At 41.6% G+C, this 19,937-nt stretch overlaps 2 protein-coding genes across 3 annotated transcripts in view; one reads left to right on the forward strand and one right to left on the reverse strand.

Annotated features, from left to right (window-relative positions):
• The window catches only part of LOC109228993, a 31,824-nt gene extending 23,912 nt beyond the window's left edge, over positions 1-7,912 (forward strand). The window contains exon 7 of one of the 2 annotated variants that reach the window (XM_019394284.1): positions 7,795-7,912. In XM_019394284.1, the coding sequence (XP_019249829.1) occupies positions 7,795-7,863 (69 nt within the window). In that variant the 3' untranslated portion in view covers positions 7,864-7,912. The remainder of the gene's footprint in view (positions 1-7,794) is intronic. The other variant, XM_019394282.1, reaches the window with a different exon arrangement.
• Positions 8,042-10,449, reverse strand: LOC109230004. The gene is made up of 4 exons (XM_019395541.1): positions 10,246-10,449; positions 9,268-10,008; positions 8,228-9,088; positions 8,042-8,053 (listed from the first exon to the last, which is right to left on the reverse strand). The coding sequence occupies exons 1-4, from the start codon at positions 10,447-10,449 to the stop codon at positions 8,042-8,044; spliced, it is 1,818 nt and encodes a 605-aa protein (XP_019251086.1).

Below are 19,937 nucleotides of genomic sequence, written 5' to 3' on the forward strand. Positions count from 1 at the left end.
CTAACAGTCCAACACCTAACTACGAACTAACAGCAAAACAACTTCAAATATATCAGTCAAGTATAATGTAAAGATGCAATGCAATGCACATGACCGCTACGGCGCGTAGCCCGATCCATTTAACGTCGACGGCGCTCACTGGGGGTGTGTACAGACTCCGGAGGGGCTCCTTCAGCCCAAGCGCAATATAGTCATACCATTCGTTGCGGCGTGCAGCCCGATCCATACTCAGTCCACAATATGCATATGAGTCACGTAACAGATTTAATTGATCTCCCAATTTCCAATTTATTAAGAAGAATATACTTTAGATAGGGGCAGGGGAAAAGATGAGGCCGTGCCAGAGGCCGAGGTAGGGGCAGAGCTCATCCCCGAGCAGCAGCACCAGTGGCGGAGCCTCAGGTTGATTTTGAGGAGGAGGTTCCGGCCCCAGCAGTTTCGGTGGGCCCAGCTCAGGTCCCAAAGGGGTTTATTGCTACTCCAGTTCTTCAGGACGCTCTGGTCCGATTGATGGGTCTTATGGAGAGTGTCACCCGAGCAGGTTTGCTTCCTGTAGCACCACCGTCTCTCAGGCTGGAGAAGGGACCCAGACTCCTGCTACCTGTACTCTGGAGCAGGTAGCTCTTCAGATTCAGACTCCAGCAGTTTAGCTAGTTGGAGCGGCTCAGCCGGGTGTGGTAGCCCAGGCCGATGATGGGGTAGCTATATCTGCCGATGCTTTATGGAGGTTGGATAGGTTCACCAAGCTTTTCACTACTACCTTCAGTGGTGCATCTACCGAGGATCCTCAGGATTATTTGGACAACTGCCATGAGGTTCTTCAGAACATGGATATTGTTGAGACCAATGGGGTTGATTTCACTACATTCCGGTTGTCTGGATCTGCCAAGACTTGGTGGAGGGATTATTGTTTAGCTAGACCAGCAGGATCTCCAGCCTTGACGTGGGAGAAATTCACGCATGTATTTCTAGAGAAGTTTCTCCCTATTACACAGCGGGAGGCCTATCGGAGGCAGTTCAAGCGTCTCCATCAGGGATCCATGACAGTCACCCAGTACGAGACCAGATTTATTGAGTTGGCCCACTATGCTATTGTTATACATCCCACTGAGAAGTAGAGAGTGAGACAGTTTATTGATGGACTCATTCAGCCTATTCATCTCCAGATGATTAGAGAGGCTGGGAGCGAGATATCTTTTCTGGAGGCGGCCAATGTGGCTCGGAGGATTGAGATAGTATTTTCACATGCGGTAATCATAGAGCAGACAAGAGACCCCGCCAGTCAGGCCGATTCAGTGGTGCCTCGTCTGGAGGCAGAGATTCATGTGATAGGGGCCAGCCTTCTACGTCTTTCCAGTCAGCCCTCCAGGTTTCTCAGGGTGCCCCCGGTGGCCGTGGTTCTCACACACACTATTCTGATCAGCAGCCATTTAGTGCACCGCCAGCTCCCATTAGTGTACCGCCACTTCAGAGTTTCCGTGGTGGTCATTCAGGTCAACAGGGCCAGTAGACTCAGCAGCCGAGGGCTTGTTACACTTGTGCAGACACGGGTCATATTGCCAGATTTTGCCCTCGAACACCGAGCAGTTCTCAACACCAGGGTTCTCGTGCCATGGTTCAGGAACTAGGTGTTCCACAGCCCACCCAGCCAGCTAGAGGTGGGGGTAGAGGTGCCAGAGGTGGAGGTAGAGGTCATAGAGGTGGATCTCAGACCGCTAGAGGTGGAGGCCAGCCAGCAGTAGGCCGTCCCATAGAGGTAGATCAGAGTGGTGGGGCCCAACCCCGATGTTATGCTCTTCAGGCTAGGCCCGAGGTAGAGGCTTCAGATGCGGTTATTACAGGTACGGTTCTAGTTTGTAATAGAGATGCTTCAGTGTTGTTTGATCCGGGGTCTATGTATTCGTATGTGTCGTCCTATTTTGCCCCGTATTTGGTCATGCCTAGTGATGCATTGGGTATTCCTGTTTATGTGTCTACGCCGGTGGATGATTCCATCGTGGTCGATCGGGTTCATCGTTCTTGTGTTGTGGTGAATGGGGATCTGGAGACTCGTGTAGATTTGTTACTTTTAGATAAGGTTGACTTTGATATTATATTGGGGATGGACTGGTTATCACTCTATCACTCTATCTTGGACTGCCATGCCAAGACCGTGACCTTAGCTTTGTCGGGTATGCCTCGTTTAGAGTGGAGAGGTACTCCAGGTTATTCTACTCGCGACGTTATTTCGTATGTGAAGGCTCGGCGTATAGTCGAGAAGGAGTGTTTGTCCTATTTGGCTTATGTTCGCGATTCCAGTGCTGAGGTCCCTCATATTGATTCTGTACTCATTGTCTGGGAGTTTCCTGATGTTTTTCCTTCAGACCTGCCGGGTATGCCACCCGACAGGGACATTGATTTGGCTCCGGGAACTCAGCCTATTTCTATCCCGCCATATCGTATGGCCCCGCCGGAGCTGAAAGAGTTAAAGGACCAGTTGCAGGATTTGCTGGAGAAGGGTTTCATTAGACCAGTGTTTCGCCTTGGGGCACGCCAGTGTTATTTTTTAAGAAGAAGGATGGATCAATGAGGATGTGCATAGATTACCGCAATTGAATAAGGTAACGATCAAGAATAAGTATCCACTGTCAAAGATTGATGATTTGTTCGACCAGCTTCAGGGTGCCAGGGTACTCTCCAAGATTGACTTGCGATCTGGCTACCATTAGTGTAGGATTAGGGCATCCGATGTCCCTAAGACTGCTTTCCACACTCGGTACAAGCATTATGAGTTCTTGGTCATGTCATTTGGGTTGACCAATGCCCCAGCAACGTTTATGGAGTTGATGAACCGAGTGTTCAGGCCTTATTTGGACTTGTTCGTGATAGTCTTTATTGATGATATATTGATATACTCCCGCAACCAGGAGGAGCACGAGCAGCACCTTAGAGTGGTTCTTCAGACTTTGAGGGATAGTCAATTGTATGCCAAGTTCTCCAAGTGTGAGTTCTGGCTGAGTTTAGTTGCATTTCTGGGTCACGTTGTATCGACAGAGGGTATTTAGGTGGACCCGAAGAAGATTGAGATAGTCAAGAACTGGCCTAGACTAGCATCAGCTACAGAGATTCGGAGTTTCTTGGGGTTGGCAGGCTAATATCGTCAGTTTATGGGGGGTTTTCATCTATTCAGCCCCGACGACCAGGTTGACCCAGAAGGGTGCCCAGTTCAGATGGTCGGATAAGTGTGAGGTGAGCTTTCAGAAGCTCAAGACAGCTCTGACTACGGCACCGGTGTTGGTTTTGCCCACATGTTCAAGACCTTATACAGTCTATTGTGATGCTTCCCGTATTGGGCTTGATGCAGTGTTGATGCAGGATGGCAAGGTCATTGCCTATGCTTTGAGATAGTTGAAGATTCATGAGAAGAACTATCCAGTGCATGATTTAGAGTTGGCATCCATAGTTCACGCATTGAAGATTTGGAGGCATTATCTATATGGCGTGGCATGTGAGGTGTTCACAGATCACAAGAGTCTTCAGTACTTGTTCAAGCAAAAGGAGTTGAATTTGAGGAAGAGGTGGTTGGAGTTGTTGAAGGATTATGATATCACTATCCTATATCAACCGGGGAAGGCCAATGTGGTGGCCGATGCTTTGAGTAGGAAGTTAGCCAGTATGGGCAGTCTTGCTTATGTTCCGGTCAGTCAGAGGCTGCTTGCTTTGGATGTTTGGGCTTTGACCAATCAGTTCATGAGACTGGATGTTTTTGAGCCTAGTCGCGTGTTAGCTTGCACGGTCGCTCGTTCTTCATTATTGGAGTGTATCCGTGACCGGCAGTTTAATGATCCCCATTTGTGTGTCCTTAGAGATACGGTGCAGCGAAGAGGTAACAGGCAGTTTACATTAGATGCGGATGGAGTCTTGAGATTGCAGGGGTGAGTTTGTGTGCCCAATGTGGATGGGCTTCGAGAGTTGATTTTAGAGGAGGCCATATCTCCCGGTACTCTATTCATTTGGGCGCCGTGAAGATGTATCAAGATTTGCGGCAACATTACTGGTGGCGTAGAATGAAGAAGGATATCATAGCATATGTGGCTCGTTGTATGAATTCTCAGCAGGTTAAGTACGAGCATCAGAGGCCTGGTGGTTTATTTCAGAGGATTGAGCTTCCCGAGTGGAAGTGGGAGCGGATCACTATGGATTTTGTTACTGGACTTCCGCTGACTCGGAAGAAGTTCGATGCGATATGGGTCATTGTTAATAGGCTGACCAAATCAGCGCATTTCATTCATGTGACAGTCTCCTATTCTTCTGAGAGGTTTGCTGAGATCTATATTCGGGAGATTGTTAGCCTTCATGGTGTGCCCGTGTCTATCATTTCGGATCGGGGTACGCAGTTTACCTCGCGCTTATGGAGAGCAGTTCAACGAGAGTTGGGCACACGGGTTGAGTTGAGCATAGAATTTCATCCCCAGACGGACGGTCAGTCCGAGCGGACTATTCAAATTTTAGAGGATATGCTCCGAGCTTGTGTTATTGACTTTGGAGGTTTGTCGGATCAGTTCTTTCCTTCAGCGGAGTTTGCCTACAACAACAACTACCAGTAGAGCATCTAGATGGCTCCTTATGAGGCTTTGTAGGCGGTGTCGGTCTCTGGTTGGATGGTTTGAGCCGGGAGAGGCTCGGTTGTTGGGTACAGATTTGGTTTAGGAGGCCTTGGACAAGGTCAGGATTATTCAAGATAGGCTTCGTTCAGCTCAGTCTAGGCAAAAGAGTTATGCAGACCGCAAGGTTCGAGATGTGGCATTTATGGATGGTGAGCGGGTATTGCTCCGAGTGTCACCTATGAAGGGCGTAATGAGGTTTGGGAAGAAGGGAAAGCTTAGCCCTAGGTTCATTAGTCCGTTTGAGATTCTTGATCGAGTGGAGAGATGGCTTATAGACTTGCATTGCCGCCTAGCTTATCAGCCGTGCATCCAGTTTTTCATGTGTCCATGCTTCGGAGGTATCACGGCGATCCAGCCCACGTGTTAGATTTCAGCATTGTCCAGTTGGACAAGGACTTGTCTTATGAGGAGGAGCCGATAGCTATTCTAGACCGGCAGGTTCGTCAGTTGAGATCCAAGAGTTTCCCTTCTGTTCGTGTTTAGTGGAGAGGTCAGCCTCCTGAGGCATCGACCTGGGAGTCCGAGTCTGATATGCGGAGCCGTTATCCTCATCTTTTTTTCGACTAAGGTACTTCCTACTTTTGTCCGTTTGAGGACAAAAGGTTGTTTTAGAGGCGGAGAATGTGACGATCCAAAGGGGTCATTACCAATTTTCTTACCCATTTTATACTTCTGAGGCCTTGAAAACCTCCTTAAGGGTTGCCTCAATTTGCATGCGCAGTCCGGACGCGTAGTCAGAAAGCTTAAATATGAATTATGTGAGAAAAATGCTAAGTTTTGATATTTAAATAAATAAATTTGACTTCGGTCAACATTTTGGGTAAACGGACCCGGACCCGTGATTTGACGGTCCCGGAGGTCCGTAGGAAAATATGGGACATGGGCGTGTGCCCGGAATCGAATTCCGAGGTCCCAAGCTCGAGAAATAAATTTTTGTGTGAAATTATTTTCTGAAAATAATTAAGGAAATTGGAAATAAAATTTGATTAGAAGACTATGGTATCGGGCCCGTATTCTGGTTTCGGCGCCCGTTATAAGTCTTATATATGATTTAAGCACTTTCTATAAAGTTTGGTTGAAAACGGACGTCGTTTGACGTGTCTCGGACTTAAAAATGGAAATTTGATGTTTTATGAAAATTTGGAAGGAATCATGGATTTTGAGGCTTAATTCGATGTTATGATGTTATTTTGGAAATTTGATCGCACGGATAAGTCTGTAGGATGTTTTTGAGGTTGTGTGTATGTTTAGTTTGGAGCCCCGAGGGCTCGGGTGAATTTTGGATAGGCCGTGAGTGCATTTTTAACCTTTGTAAAAAAAATTTGCCATTTCAGTTCTGGTATCTTCGCATTTGCGAAGAAGGTCTCGCAAATGCGAGCCTTGCATCGCAAATGCGAGACTAGGGATTCGACTGCCTGATCGCAAATGCGATCTACTTATTCACAAATGCGAATAGGGGCAAGTCGCAAATGCGACATAACTGGTCGCAAATGTGAACTTGGGGTTTTGAAAGGGTTTGCAAATGCGAACTATTTTCTCGCGATTCCCATAACAGGTCGGTGTTCGCAATTGCGAACCCCAGTTCGCATTTCCCATATCTGCAACCTGCATTTTTCATACTTAGTCGACTTTTGAACCATTTTCACCATTCTTTCAAAACCCAAACAAATTTAGGCGATTTTCCAATAACAAGACTTCTTCCAAATCATTTGTAAGTTGATTTTTACTCATTTCTTTCAATCATTAACATCATTTAACATGTTTCAACTTAAAATCAAGGATTTTCATGGGTGAAATTGGGTGTTTTGGGTAGAACCTAGGTTTTTTCTAAAATTGGGGATTTGGACCACAATTTGAAATTCGATTTCAAAACAAATTATATATTTGGGTTCGTGAGGGAATGGGTAACCGGGTTTTGGTTCGAACCTCGGGTTTTGACCACGTGGCCCCGGGGGCATTTTCGACCTTTTTGGGTAAAACCTTTTAAAACTCATTTCAAGCATTGGGGTTGATTCATTTAGTGTTTATTAATGTAATTAAGGAAATTGTGGCTAGATTCGAGCGGATTGGAGGTGGAATCACGGGGTAAAGCTATAGTTGAGGCTTGAGTTGAGTTCAAAGCATCGAGGTAAGTGCTTGGTTTAACCTTAGCTTGAGGGATTAGGAGTTGAGTCTTAATTGCTATGTGGTATTGGTCGAGTACGATGTGTAGGTGGTGATGAGTATCTACACGTTGGTGTCTAGCTTGACCGTGGGTCTTTAAATTGTGAATATTTTGAATTTGCTATATTCTAATGCCTTGGTGATGGTTTTTTATTGCTGATGATGATTCTTATTTGTTGAGAAAGGTTTGTGAAAGTATACGAAATAATTGAACCCTTTGGAGCATTGGCTCAAGTGGTAAAGTGAGATATGAAATGAAAGTGATAGGAGAGAATGAGTTGTTAAATTGTTCCCTTGCCGGGATGTTGAGATTGTTGAGGTTATGCCCTTGCCGGGATTAATTGTTTAATTGTGTTCCCTTGCCGGAATTTCTATTATAAATTTGTTAATTCCCTTGCCCTTGTTTGTGATTGTTGTTTGGGTGGGGAAGAGTGTTAAAGCACGAAGGGTGATGCCGTGCATTGTTTATTTATTGTAAGGAAAGAGTGTAAAGCACGAAGGGTGATGCCGTGCAATGATTGCTTATTATGAGGAAAGAGTGTTAAAGCACGAAGGGTGATGCCGTGCCGCACGATGTACCATTCCGTGCCGATTCTATTTATTTTATGTGAGGAACGAGAGCAAAAGCACGAAGGGTGATGCCGTTTACATGTTATTGCTTAGTAAGTATTGGAGTAAAAGCACGAAGGGTGATGCCGTGCACTTGCTGATTTCTATTTTCATTACTTACGATTGAGTTGTGTTTTTATTTCCTTCGTTACCGGACGACTCTTATTTGGAAATTGTTGTTTCCCCACAGCATGCTCCCCCTCCCATACTATTTATCTACCCTTGTATTTTGATTTCGTGGTATATATATGAAATTGCACAGGTTTATGTGGTAGTCCGGTCTAGCCTCGTCACTACTTTGCCGGGGTTAGGCTAGGCACTTACCAGCACATAGGGTCTGTTGTGCTGATACTATACTCTGTGCTCTTTTCCACAGATCCAGGTTTTGGACAGCATCAGCAGTAGCACGGGAGCCAACCTTCAGTCTACTGAGACACCGAGGTAGCCTTGCAGGCATCCGTAGGCCCGACGTCTCCTCTATCCTTTACTTTAGTCTGTTATCTCATCGTACTCGAGACAAACAATTATATTTTCTTTCAGACATCGTATTTAGTACTCTTAGTAGTTCGTAAGTGTTGTGACACCAGTCTTGGGTAGAGGCTTATGTTGAATTTTCCGCATTTCTATTCAGTTTTCTGTAATTTAAGACTTTCGCTTACTTAATTAATTCCGTTGCTTTTATATTATTTCCGATAATTGTTAAAGAGGATTATGTGGTTAATGAAAAAGTAATTAAACATTGGCTTGCCTAGCTCCCATTAGTAGGCGCCATCACGACTCCCGAAGGTGGGAAATTCGGGTCGTGACACAATAGGATATTGGCAATGTGCTGCATGAGAAGAGTTAGGCTTTTGTATTGGCCCAACATAATCCTTAAGCCAAATAGGAGGCTTTGAAGTTTTCCCTGATCTCTTTAATTTACCAACATTAGTCTCATGCTGTCCTGTAGCTGATACCTCTATATGTGGTAGAGAATGAGAGTCCAAAGGTGGATTAATGTTTGTAGGAACAGATTCTGCGGGTGCAAGAGATGCAGAAAAGTGTGGATCGTTCTTGTCACTGATAGTAAAGGGCAAAACAATGGGAGGCTGATCTGGATTAGGATCAACCTTCTGAAATTCATCTACAAAGAGAGAAGAGTCTTGATGAAGACCTTGAAATGGATACACATCTTCATGAAATATCACATCTTTACTGACAAAGAGTGTCTTGTGCTCAATATCATGCAACCTATATCCCATTTGTGTGCTTGCATATCCCAGAAACACTGATCTTATAGACCTAGCTGCAAATTTGTCACCTCTTGGTAACCTTGCTACAAAAGACAAACACCCTATAATTCTCATATGTGACAACGCAGGCTGTCTCCCATAAAATAACTCAAAAGGTGACTTGTTCCCTAATACCGTGGAGGGAATTCTGTTTATTATATACACAACTGCATCTACACAAGCACCCCAAAAACTCACTAGCAAGTTCCCCTGAAATCTGATGGCCCTTGCAGTCTCAAGAACATGTCTATGTCTCTTTTCCACCACTCCATTTTGTTGAGGAGTGTGTGGACATGAACTTTGATGTATAATTCCATGCATTTGGAACAATGTTTCACAATTATGGTTAAAGAATTCAGAACCATTGTCTGACCTAAAACACTTGATCATTTTACCAAACTGCGTTTTTACCATAACAATGAAAATTTTCAATACTGTAATAGCATCAGATTTAAGATGTAAGAAGAAAATCCAAATCAACCTAGAGTTATCATCAACCATTGTGAGAAAATATCTCTTTCCATTATATGTAGGGACTTTATATGGTCCCCAACATCCATGTGTATCAAATCAAATACATTCTCTGCTCTACTGTTACTGACTGGAAAAGAAGTCCTAGCTTGCCTGGCTAAAGGACAAATGTCACAAGGACTTATTTCTGCTCTACTGCTACTATGTATACTAGGGATTTTCTTAAGAACTTGAATTAGAACATGTCCCATTCTCTTGTGCCACAGCTCAACTTCATTCCTGTGGGCAATCATCACCAATGACCTAGTTTTATTCTTGTTTCTCCTTTGTGAATGCAGTACATACAATCCTTCTTCTTCCTTACCAATATCCTTCACCCTCCCAGAGAAGAGATCTTGAAATATGCAGAAATTTGGAAAAAATGCAGCACAACAGTTTAAAGCTTTTGTCAGTTGAGACACAGACAAGAGATTAAACTTGAAAGCTGGTACACACAAGACATTGTTAATAGTATCACCTCCATCTAATCGACAACTACCAACATGTGACACCTTAGTAGACTCTCTAGTAGGGAGCTGTACATTTCTTGCATTACCTACTAATAATTTTTCAAGAAGAAGTTGTTCATTACCAACCATATGATTAGTAGCTCCAGTATCTACTATCCATTTCTCATCAGTATTTGGTTCATAAGAAACATTACCTGCCATGTGTGCACTGTCAGATGATTCAGAGAGTGATGCCTTGTTCAGTAGGCTTAGAATCTGACCATATTGCTTAGGAGTGAACATTTGCATAGGCCCCAGACTCTGTTGCCCCTGATGATTATGTGGTTCAATAGTGAACTCCTACATAGGTCCCAAATGTTACTCTTATGTCATCATGACCGATGAAGATGGAGATGGTTTGTTACTTGAACTTCCAACCATATTAGCTCGTTTCTGAGGCTTAAAATCTGCAGGATACCCTATCAACTTGTAGCAATTGGCCCTTAAATGTCCCTTCTTATTTCAGTAATCACACTTCATCAGCTTGTAACATTCCTCCTTAGTATGTCCTTTTAAATGATAGAAATCACATTCAACATTGAAATTCCTTCTTTGTTTTTGACCAATCTTAGAGCTGAACAGGGCAGTAGGATCAATAGACTCAGCACTATAACTGCCACTTGCTACTAGTTTTTGACTTTCATCTTGAAGAATCATAGCATAGGCTTGATTAACAGTTGGAATTTTAGATTTCATTATGATTTGTCTACGAGCTTGACTGTAGCTATCATTTAATACCATTAAAAATTGCCATCAACGTTGATATTCCCGTCGTTCAATGAATTTCTTCGACTTATCACAGCAAATAGGGGGAGGCATAATCGAATCATATTCATCCCATAAGTCCTTCAATTTCGAGTAGTAGACTGAAACAGACGATGTACCTTGTGTTAATGAAAAAATCTCCCTGTGTAAGTAGTACATTCTCGATGCATTGACCTTATCAAATCGTTCCTTGAGATCCGACCAAATTGCATATGCACTTGACCAAAATAATACTCCACTCAGAAAATCATGACTCACATTGTGCATTATCCACGACTTCACAATAGCATTGCATCTATCCCAAAGATTTGCATGAGTGTCTCCATAAGTGTCACACGTCACTGAACAATCGATAAACCCTAATTTGTTCCGTGTTAGTAACGAAACCTCCATCGCTTGGCTCCATATCGTGTAATTTCCCATTCCTTGCAGCTGAAAACCAAGTGACAATGCTCCCGGTGTATCTGATGGGTGCAAATACAGCGGATGATTATGATCTATTGTCACTGTCGATCGATTAGTTACCTCCTCTATACGACTGGCAGCTTCATCTCCGGCCATGACTATTTAGAACTCCGACGAGCGATTGACCTTTTCTGGCTAGAAAATTTTGAGAAACAACCGATGAATCTCTTGTTTTCAACAATTCTCAGTGAATACCTTTAGATTCAACCGTCTACATGCTCTGATACCATGTCAATTTTATGAATCTGAGATCGATAATTTGAGAGAAGAAATGAAGAAGAAAGAAAGAAGCAATTCTCATTAATGTTCAAAGTCTGAATAATGTCTGTATAATCTACACTAATAAGCTATAGTAGTAAATGCCTAATTACGGTGATAACCTCCTAACTACTAACTATGGTTAACTATTAATTACTAACTATAGTTAAGTTAACCTGGGTCATGACCATTATATGGCTCATTAAATAATTATGCTAAAAATAACATTGAGATGTCACGACCCGAATTTCCCACCCTCGGGAGTCGTGATGGCGCCTACTATTGGGAGCTAGGCAAGCCAAGTTTAATTACCTTTCCATTAAGGATCTAATCCATTTTAACAATTACGGCAAAAATATTAAAGCAACGAAATTCAATAATAAGCGAAAGTCTTAGAATTATATAAAACTGAAAAGAAGTGCGAAAAGTTCAACAAAATCCTCTACCTAAGACTGGTGTCACTGTACTCACGAACTGCTAAGAATACTAAATACAACGTCTGAAAGAAAGACAAATTGTTTGTCTCGAATACAACGAGATAACAGACTAAAAGAGATGATAAGGGAGACGCCGGACCTGCGGACGCCTGCAAGGCTACCTCGGGTCTCGTTGGACTGAATGCCTGCTCCCACACTAATGCTGCTGTTGTTGCTGTCCGAAACCTGGATCTGTGCAAAATAGCACAGAGTGTAGTATCAGCACAACCGACCCCATGTGTTGGTAAGTGTCTAGCCTAACCCCGGTGAAGTAGTGACGAGGCTAGACTGGACTACTACATAAACCTATGCAATTATATATGTACAGCGGAATCGAAATACAAGACAAGTAAACAATATGGGAGGGGAAGCATGTTGTGGGGAGATAACAGTTTCCATTATAAGTTGACTAATACGAAGGAAAAACTCAACTCATCCAACAATAAGGAACATAGATCAACAAATGCACGACATCACCCTTCGTGCTTTTACTCTCGTCCTCACCAATGAATAACATAACAAACGTGCACGACATCCCCCTTCGTGATTTTAATCTCATTCCTCACATGTAATCAATAAAATTGGCAAGGAATGACACATCATGCGGCACGTCATCACCCTTCGTGCTTTACTCTCTTTTCCTCACAATAAGAAAATAATGCACGACATCACCCTTCGCGCTTTACTCTCTTTCCTCACAAGAAACAAACAATGCACGACATCACCCTTCATGTTTTACACTCTTTCCTCACCCAATCAACAATCACAATCAAGGGCAAGGGAATAATAAACAATAATGGAAATTCCGGCAAGGGTACATAAACAAACAATTAAAACCTGGCAAGGGTACAACATCAATAATCTCAACGAGGGCAAGGGAAAATATTCAATAACCAACAACATCCCGGCAAGAGAATAAATCATTAACTCTTTTTCTTTCTTTCACTTTCACCTCATAGTTCACATTATCACTTGAGCCAATGCTCCAAAAATTTACTTATCTCATATACCTTCACAATTTGTATTTCATCTCGAGCCAATGCTCCACGAAGTTCAAAGATCACAATTTCTTTCACAAGCTCTTTACAACATGTAGAAGTCATCAATTAAGCATGGAAGGCATAATAACATCCGAACTATTCACAAAATAAGGACTCACGGTCATGCTAGACACCAATGTATAGATACTCGTCACCATGTCCATACATCGTACTCGACAATTAACAAGTAGCAAACAAGACTCAACTCCTATTCCCTCAAGCTAGGGTTAAACCAAACACTTACCTCGATGCCTTGAACTCAACTCAAGCCTCAACTATGACTTTACCCCGTGATTCCACCTCCAATCCGCTCGAATCTAGCGACAAATTACTTAATTACTTTAAGAAACACTAAATGAATCAATTTGAATGCATAAAAATGAATTTCCCAAAGTTTTTACCAAAAATTCCAAAATCTCCCCTGGGCTCACGTGGTCAAAACCTGAGGTTCGAACCAAAACCCGGTTACCCATTCCCCCACTAACTCAAATAAGTAATTTGTTTTGAAATCAGATTTCAAATTGAGGTCCAAATCCTCAATTTTTTTAGAAAACCTAGGTTTTACCCAAAACCCCCAATTTCACCCATGAAAATCATTGATTTTAAGTGGAAAACATGTTAAATGATGTTAATGATTGAAAGAAATGAGTAGAAATTAACTTACAATTGATTTGGAGAAGAAAGATTTCTTGGAAAATCGCCTATGGGTGTTTGTGTTTGAGAAAATGTGAAAAATGAAGTTCAAAATCGGTTAAGTATAAAATATGCTGGGCTGCGGATGTGGGAATTGCGAACCCTGCAGGCATGGAAACTGCGAGAAACATATTCGCATTTGCGAACTCAGGCCAGATGGGAAGATATCGCATTTGCGAGAAAAGGTCTCGCATTTGCGAAGGCTGAACCTCCGCATTTGCGTAGGAAAAGGCCGCATTTGCAATCAAGCTGCCCACCCCCCATCTTCGAATTTGCGATGAGCAGCTAACAATTGCGAGTTCGCATTTGCGAATGCTGGCTTCGCAAATGCGAAGCCTGCAGATCAGTGATACCAGATTTTTCCAAAGTCTAGAAATGCAACCCGTGGCCTATCCAAAACTTACCCGAGCCCTCGGGGCTCCAAACCAAACATACACACAACCTCAAAAACATCCTACGGACTTATCCGTGCGATCAAATCGCCAAAATAACATCATATACATTAAATTAAGCCTCAAAATCCATAATTTCTTCCAAATTTTCATAAAACATCAAATTTTCCATTTTAAGTCCAAAACACGTCAAACAACATCCGTTTTCGACCAAACTTCACGAAAGCGCTTAAACCATATATAATACTTGTACTGGGTGCCGGAACCAAAATACGGGCCCGATATCACAGTCTTTTAATCAAATTTCATTTCCAATTTCTTTAATTATTTCCAGAAATCAATTTTACACAAAAATTCATTTCTCGGGCTTGGGACCTCGGAATTCGATTCCGGGCATATGCACAAGTCCCATATTTTCCTACGGACCCTCCGGAACCGTCAAATCACGGGTTCGGGTCCGTTTACTCAAAATGTTGACCGAAGTCAAATTTATTCAATTTAATATCAAAATTTAGCATTTTTCTCACAGAATACATATTTAAGCTTTCCGGTTATGCGCCCGGATTGCGCACGCAAATCGAGGCAATCTCAAATGAGGTTTTCAAGGCCTCGGAAGCACAGAATGAGTAAGGAAACAAGTGATGACCCTTTGGGTCGTCACATGAGAAAAATAGAAATAAAAATAAAAAATCAAAATAGTGTGATGAATAAAAATAGCTAGCAATCTTAGACAAATCACTATCTGACTGTCACGACCCAATTTCCAAACCCGGTCGTGACGGCGCCTCTCGTGAAGAGAAGGCCAGCCAACTAACCCAAATCGTCTCTTTAACATTTATTAAACATAAACGAATAGGTAAATATAGCTTAACGACAATAATAACCAGTATGTACAACCCAACACAACCCGACCGAGGTGTCACAAGTCATGAACATCTAAAGAAACCTGAACACAACTACAGGGCCAATAATAATATATAAAGAAAAATTCTGGAAAATCAAAAGACAACATCCGGTGCCGCGAACGCTGGCGGTCACCTTGCTCAGCTACAATAGCCCCACCTTCAATCAGCTAATAACCCGCTACCGGGTGAACAATACCTGCAACTGCACGCGAGGTGCAGGGAGTAAAGTGAGTACTTCCAATTCAGTGAGTAATAAGAGTAAATAATAACTGAGAGGCAAGAAATCACGTAAGAGCACTCCATCATGCTATATAGGACAGTACAACTCTTTGAGAAAACAGTAAAACCGTGAAAATCCTTTAGAAAATATCTGGCTCAGTTTAAAACCTCTTTTGAAAACATCTTTTTCCAACAGTCAAGCAAATGAATGCGTAATCAGATAGTGCAAGTTCGCACATAAGTCAGTCCCTCGGGAACAACACACCACAAACAATTAACACCAGGGCGTCTGGTAATCAGTACAAGAAGTAGCATGGATGCCAGTGATATGAGAGTGTTGAATGTCATGACACGTAGTACAAACAGGAACCAATGCATGAATGCAATGCAATGCATATGACCGCTGCGGCGCGCAGCCCGATCCATTTGGGTACCCGCGCTTACTGTGGGGGTTCAGACTCCGGAGGGGCTCCTACAGCCCAAGCGCAATATCATCATAGTATCGCTGCGGCGTGCAGCCCGATCCATCCTCAGTCCAGAACATGCAAATGAGCCACTCGGGCAATGCCAAGTAATAGCTTTTAACTCAAAACATCAGAAAAATGCAATTTAAGTCTTTAAACTTTAACAATATGACTGCACATTTCAAAACAGGGTTTAACTCAGGACTGAAATCATTTAATATGCTAAGTGTCATGAAAACAGTGATAATAATCCCTAAAGGATTCAAATTATCAGCACGAAGCCCAAAACATGGCAATCAGCCCAAATCACGATAGCATCAAGCAGGTTTTAGTCAATTACGCAGTAAAATCAACAACGAGGACGGACCAAGTCACCATCCCCAATGGTGCTGTACCCCACGCTCATACCTGGCGTGCAAGTCACCACAATACAGCACTATGATGTGCAAATCCGGGGTTTCAAACCCTCAGGATATCATTTACAAGTATTACTCACCTCGAACCGGCGAAATCTCTAGCCCGCGACGCCTTTGCCCCTCGAATCGGCCTCCACGTGCATCGAATCTACCCAAAAACAGAGCGAATACATCAGAATATGCTAAGGGAACAAATCCCAAGCGAAAACAATCAAGAACGGGCACAAATCCCGAAATTTGAAAAACCCGAGCCCCGGGCCCACTTCTCGAAAGTCAGAAATTTTTACACCAAAATGTTCCTTATCTCGCCACGAGTCTATACATGTAAAATCACAAGAATCGGAGCTCATTTGCTCCCTCAAATCCCAAAATCTCATTCAAAAACCCAAGCCCTAGTTCTTCCCTTTCTAACCCAATTTCCATGAATTTAAGTGTTGAAATCACAATAAAAATGACTTTTCTAGGCCATAGGACTTACCTCCAATCGATTCCCAGTCAAAACCCTCTTAATTGCTCGCCAAATACTCCCAAGTTCGTTTAACAATGGTGGAAAATAACCCAACTCGCGGATGAAATGTTTTTTAAACATTCTGCCCCAGCTACAGTGTTTTCGCAATTCCCAGCAAATCCTTCGCAATTCCCAAGCTACAGTGTTTTCGCAATTCCCAGCAAATCCTTCGCAATTCCCAAGCTACAGTGTTTTCGCAATTCCCAGGAAATCCTTCGCAATTCCCAAGCTACAGTGTTACACCAGAACCAGCAATATCAAACTTCTCCAAAATGATCCGAAACCACTCCGAAACTCACCCGAGGCCCCCGGGACCTCAACCAAAAATACCAACACATCCTAACATATCATCCAAACTTGTTCCAATTATCAAAACACTTCAAACAACACCAAAATCATCAATTTACAACGAATTCAAGCCTAAGTTCTTCTAAATCTTTCAAAACACGCATTCGATCAAAAACCCAACCAAACCACGTCCGAATGACCTGACATTTTGCACACACATCCCAATTCACCTAATGAAGCTACATCAACTCTCGGAATTCCATCCGACTTCCGGATCAAAATATCACCTATCAACCAGAAATCGCCAAAATACTAACTTCGCCAATTCAAGCCTAAATGTACACCGGACCTCCAAAATCACTTCCGATCACACTCCAAAGTCACAAATCACTTCTCGGAGCTAACCGAACCACCAGAAATCACATCCGAGCCCTCTAACTCATAAGTCAACGTTCGGTTGACTTTTCCAACTTAAGCCTTCTTAAAAGAGACTAAGTGTCTCATTTCTTATCAAAACTAATCCGAATCAACTCTAACTCACCACATACCGGTAATGAAACATGAAGAAGTAATAAATGAGGAAAATGGGGCACTAATACCTGATACGATGGGTCGGGTCGTCACACTGACTAGCTAGAACAACGAGGAAAAATACTAAACTACCCCTACCTTATAACCTTAATGCTCTACCTCCATACCTCCTAAATGTATGTCTTTATAAATTGTAATGTCCCAGACTATAGACAGAGTCCCACATCGGCAAAACACAAGAAGGATGCTGGGTATTTAAGTTAACAAGCCTTAGACCCTAGTGACGCGTTTTAAACCCGTGAGGGCATAGGCCCAGAGCGGACAATATCACTAGCGGGCTTTGTAACAGCCCAGCCCGCTAGTGATATTGTCCGCTCTGGGCCTAGGCCCTCACGGGTTTAAAATGCGTCACTAGGGTCTAAGGCTTGTTAACTTATATACCCAGCATCCCTCTTGTATTTTACCGATGTGGGACTCTGTCTATAGTCTGGGGCATTACATACACCCCCTCTTATGGACTAAGCGTCCTCGTTGAGGTTTTCCCCACCTCATAAGATTCGCCTAGACTCAGCACTAAACTCTGATCTGACCCACCATCGGCAAGGCTGATACAAAAGTGGCTCTGATACCATTTGTAACAGCCCAACCTACTAGTAATATTTGTCCGCTGTGGGCCTAGGCCCTCACGGGTCTAAAACGCGTCACTAGGGTCTAAGGCTTGTTAACTTATATACCCAACATCCCTTTTGTGTTTTGCCGATGTGGGACTCTATCTATAGTCTGGGGCGTTACATAAATAATATTATATTTGATATTTAAGATAGATATTGTGTTTTGAAAATATATTAATTAGGTGAAATGGCTTCGTGGCCACTTAAACTTGTACTAGTTTGTAAAGCCGATATATGAACTCTTGAATTTCCCATTTAAACACCTCTACTTGAGGAAATGACTACCAATAAACACATTTGACCATTGACTATGCTTATGTCATAATATATAGCTGATGTGGTCAGCTGTGTGTTAATCACGGATATAAAGCGCGTGAATACACTAAACAAATAATTAATAATAAAAAGGAAAAAACAAATCCACCTATATTTATTTCCTCACTTACCTAAACGGCCTAACCCCCTACTCCTTCCTTTTCTTCACTAATGTTCCCTTGGTGCCCCCCCCCCCCCCCACATGACTTTCCGTACTTAATTGTCGCCCCCAATCCCCTCCCGCCTCTATTTCTCTTCTTCTTCCTTTCCCCTCTTTTCTTTGATTTCAAATTAAGTCCATAACCAACGTTTTTATAAATCACACCCCAAACTATCATATCTGGCTATTCTTCAATTTTTAACTATGAATCACACTCCATATCTCCATATTAAAGAAAAGTCCACATCCATTGTCATAAAAACCAACCCATCGGATCAAGGAAGATGGAAAAAATTGGGTCTTATTTTTGCATTATGAATGGGTAAAAAGAAATTAAAAAGCAAACAATATTTGCTACTTTTTGATTTGTTAAAGTTATTCACTGATTTGTTGGAAAAAATCGGGTCTGATTTCGATCATGGTAAAATTAGTCGCTGCTTCCTGTTTTCTCTTTCTGATTTTTAGAGGTGGTGATTTTTGTCTTTGAGTGTTGGTGATTTTTTCTCTATAATTTTTGGTGGTAAAAGGTCGGACTTGAAAGTTTGACAGATAATCTTTCTGTAGGTGAGATGATGATAAAACAATGAAAGTGAAATGTATTAAGTGGGAGAGAAAAAAGATAAACGCTGGAAATATTTTACTGGTAAAATTTATAGATTTTTAGGCTGATTCCCAATCAAGAAGGTCTTTTCCAGCAAGTTCCCACGGTATGAAACGAAATGTGCAGGATTTAACAAAAAAAAAAGTAAAAAAGAAAATGAAGTGGGACCTTAAAAATACACGTGTCAACAAAATATGTATGAATGGAAGATGTGGCTATACAAAATATTAAGTAAAACCACGTCAGCAGCAATTAAACAACACGCACCATCACAAGTATTAATTAGTAGCCATTTTCTCAAGTAGATGTGTTCAAATGGGAAACCCAAGAGTTCATATATCGGGTTTGCAAATTGGTACATGTTTAAGTGGCCACGAGACCATTTCGCCTATTAATTACTAATCATATATTTGTAACTAATATCATATATATATATATATATATATATATATATATATATATATATATATATTACTTTAATCAATTATAAAAGCTAAAAGTACATAATTTGTAAGAACATCATGGACTGCATGCTTGATAAAATGATTAGTATTCATAAATATAATGTCATAACATTACTCAAATGTTTTACGAAAAAATAATCAATCAATTTTAATTGAAAAATGAATGCCACGCAATCCAAATTAATAAGTGAATAGTACTAAAGTAAATAAATTGGAAGCGAAAGTATAAAAAATTGGAAATTAAAAAAAATAAATAAACATAATACTCTTATGTAAAATTACAGCATAACATAAAAAACATAATTCAAATGAAAAGAAAAACATAAGTCTATAACATCATTCAACAACGAGATTCTACTTTAATGACATCACTCATTATATTTTAGGATTAATGATTCATTATTTCTAATATTAGGAGGAATAGTTTCAAAACTAAAATAATAGCACAATTATGCTTAATGGATTTTTTTTTAAAAAAAAATAAAATGATCAACTACATGGAATCACAAAAAATAAATGTTAAAAAATGAGAACATTATTTAAATATTAAAAAGTAATCTATCATTTTAACATAGTTAAGTTTGCTTATAACTTCATC

Source organism: Nicotiana attenuata, chromosome 7 (genome assembly GCF_001879085.1).
Source record: "Nicotiana attenuata strain UT chromosome 7, NIATTr2, whole genome shotgun sequence".
NCBI lineage: Eukaryota > Viridiplantae > Streptophyta > Magnoliopsida > Solanales > Solanaceae > Nicotiana > Nicotiana attenuata.

Bases quoted from the DNA above. Each gene is read 5' to 3' on its own strand.
- LOC109230004 (XM_019395541.1), bottom strand. From the start codon at position 10,449: ATGGTATTAAATGATAGCTACAGTCAAGCTCGTAGACAAATCATAATG. The intron at 10,009-10,245 runs GTTGAATGTGAT...GGACCTATGTAG, and splicing joins AACAAAGAAGGAATTTCAAT to GAGTTCACTATTGAACCACA. The intron at 9,089-9,267 runs GTATTTGATTTG...GTAAAAACGCAG, and splicing joins GTAACAGTAGAGCAGAGAAT to TTTGGTAAAATGATCAAGTG.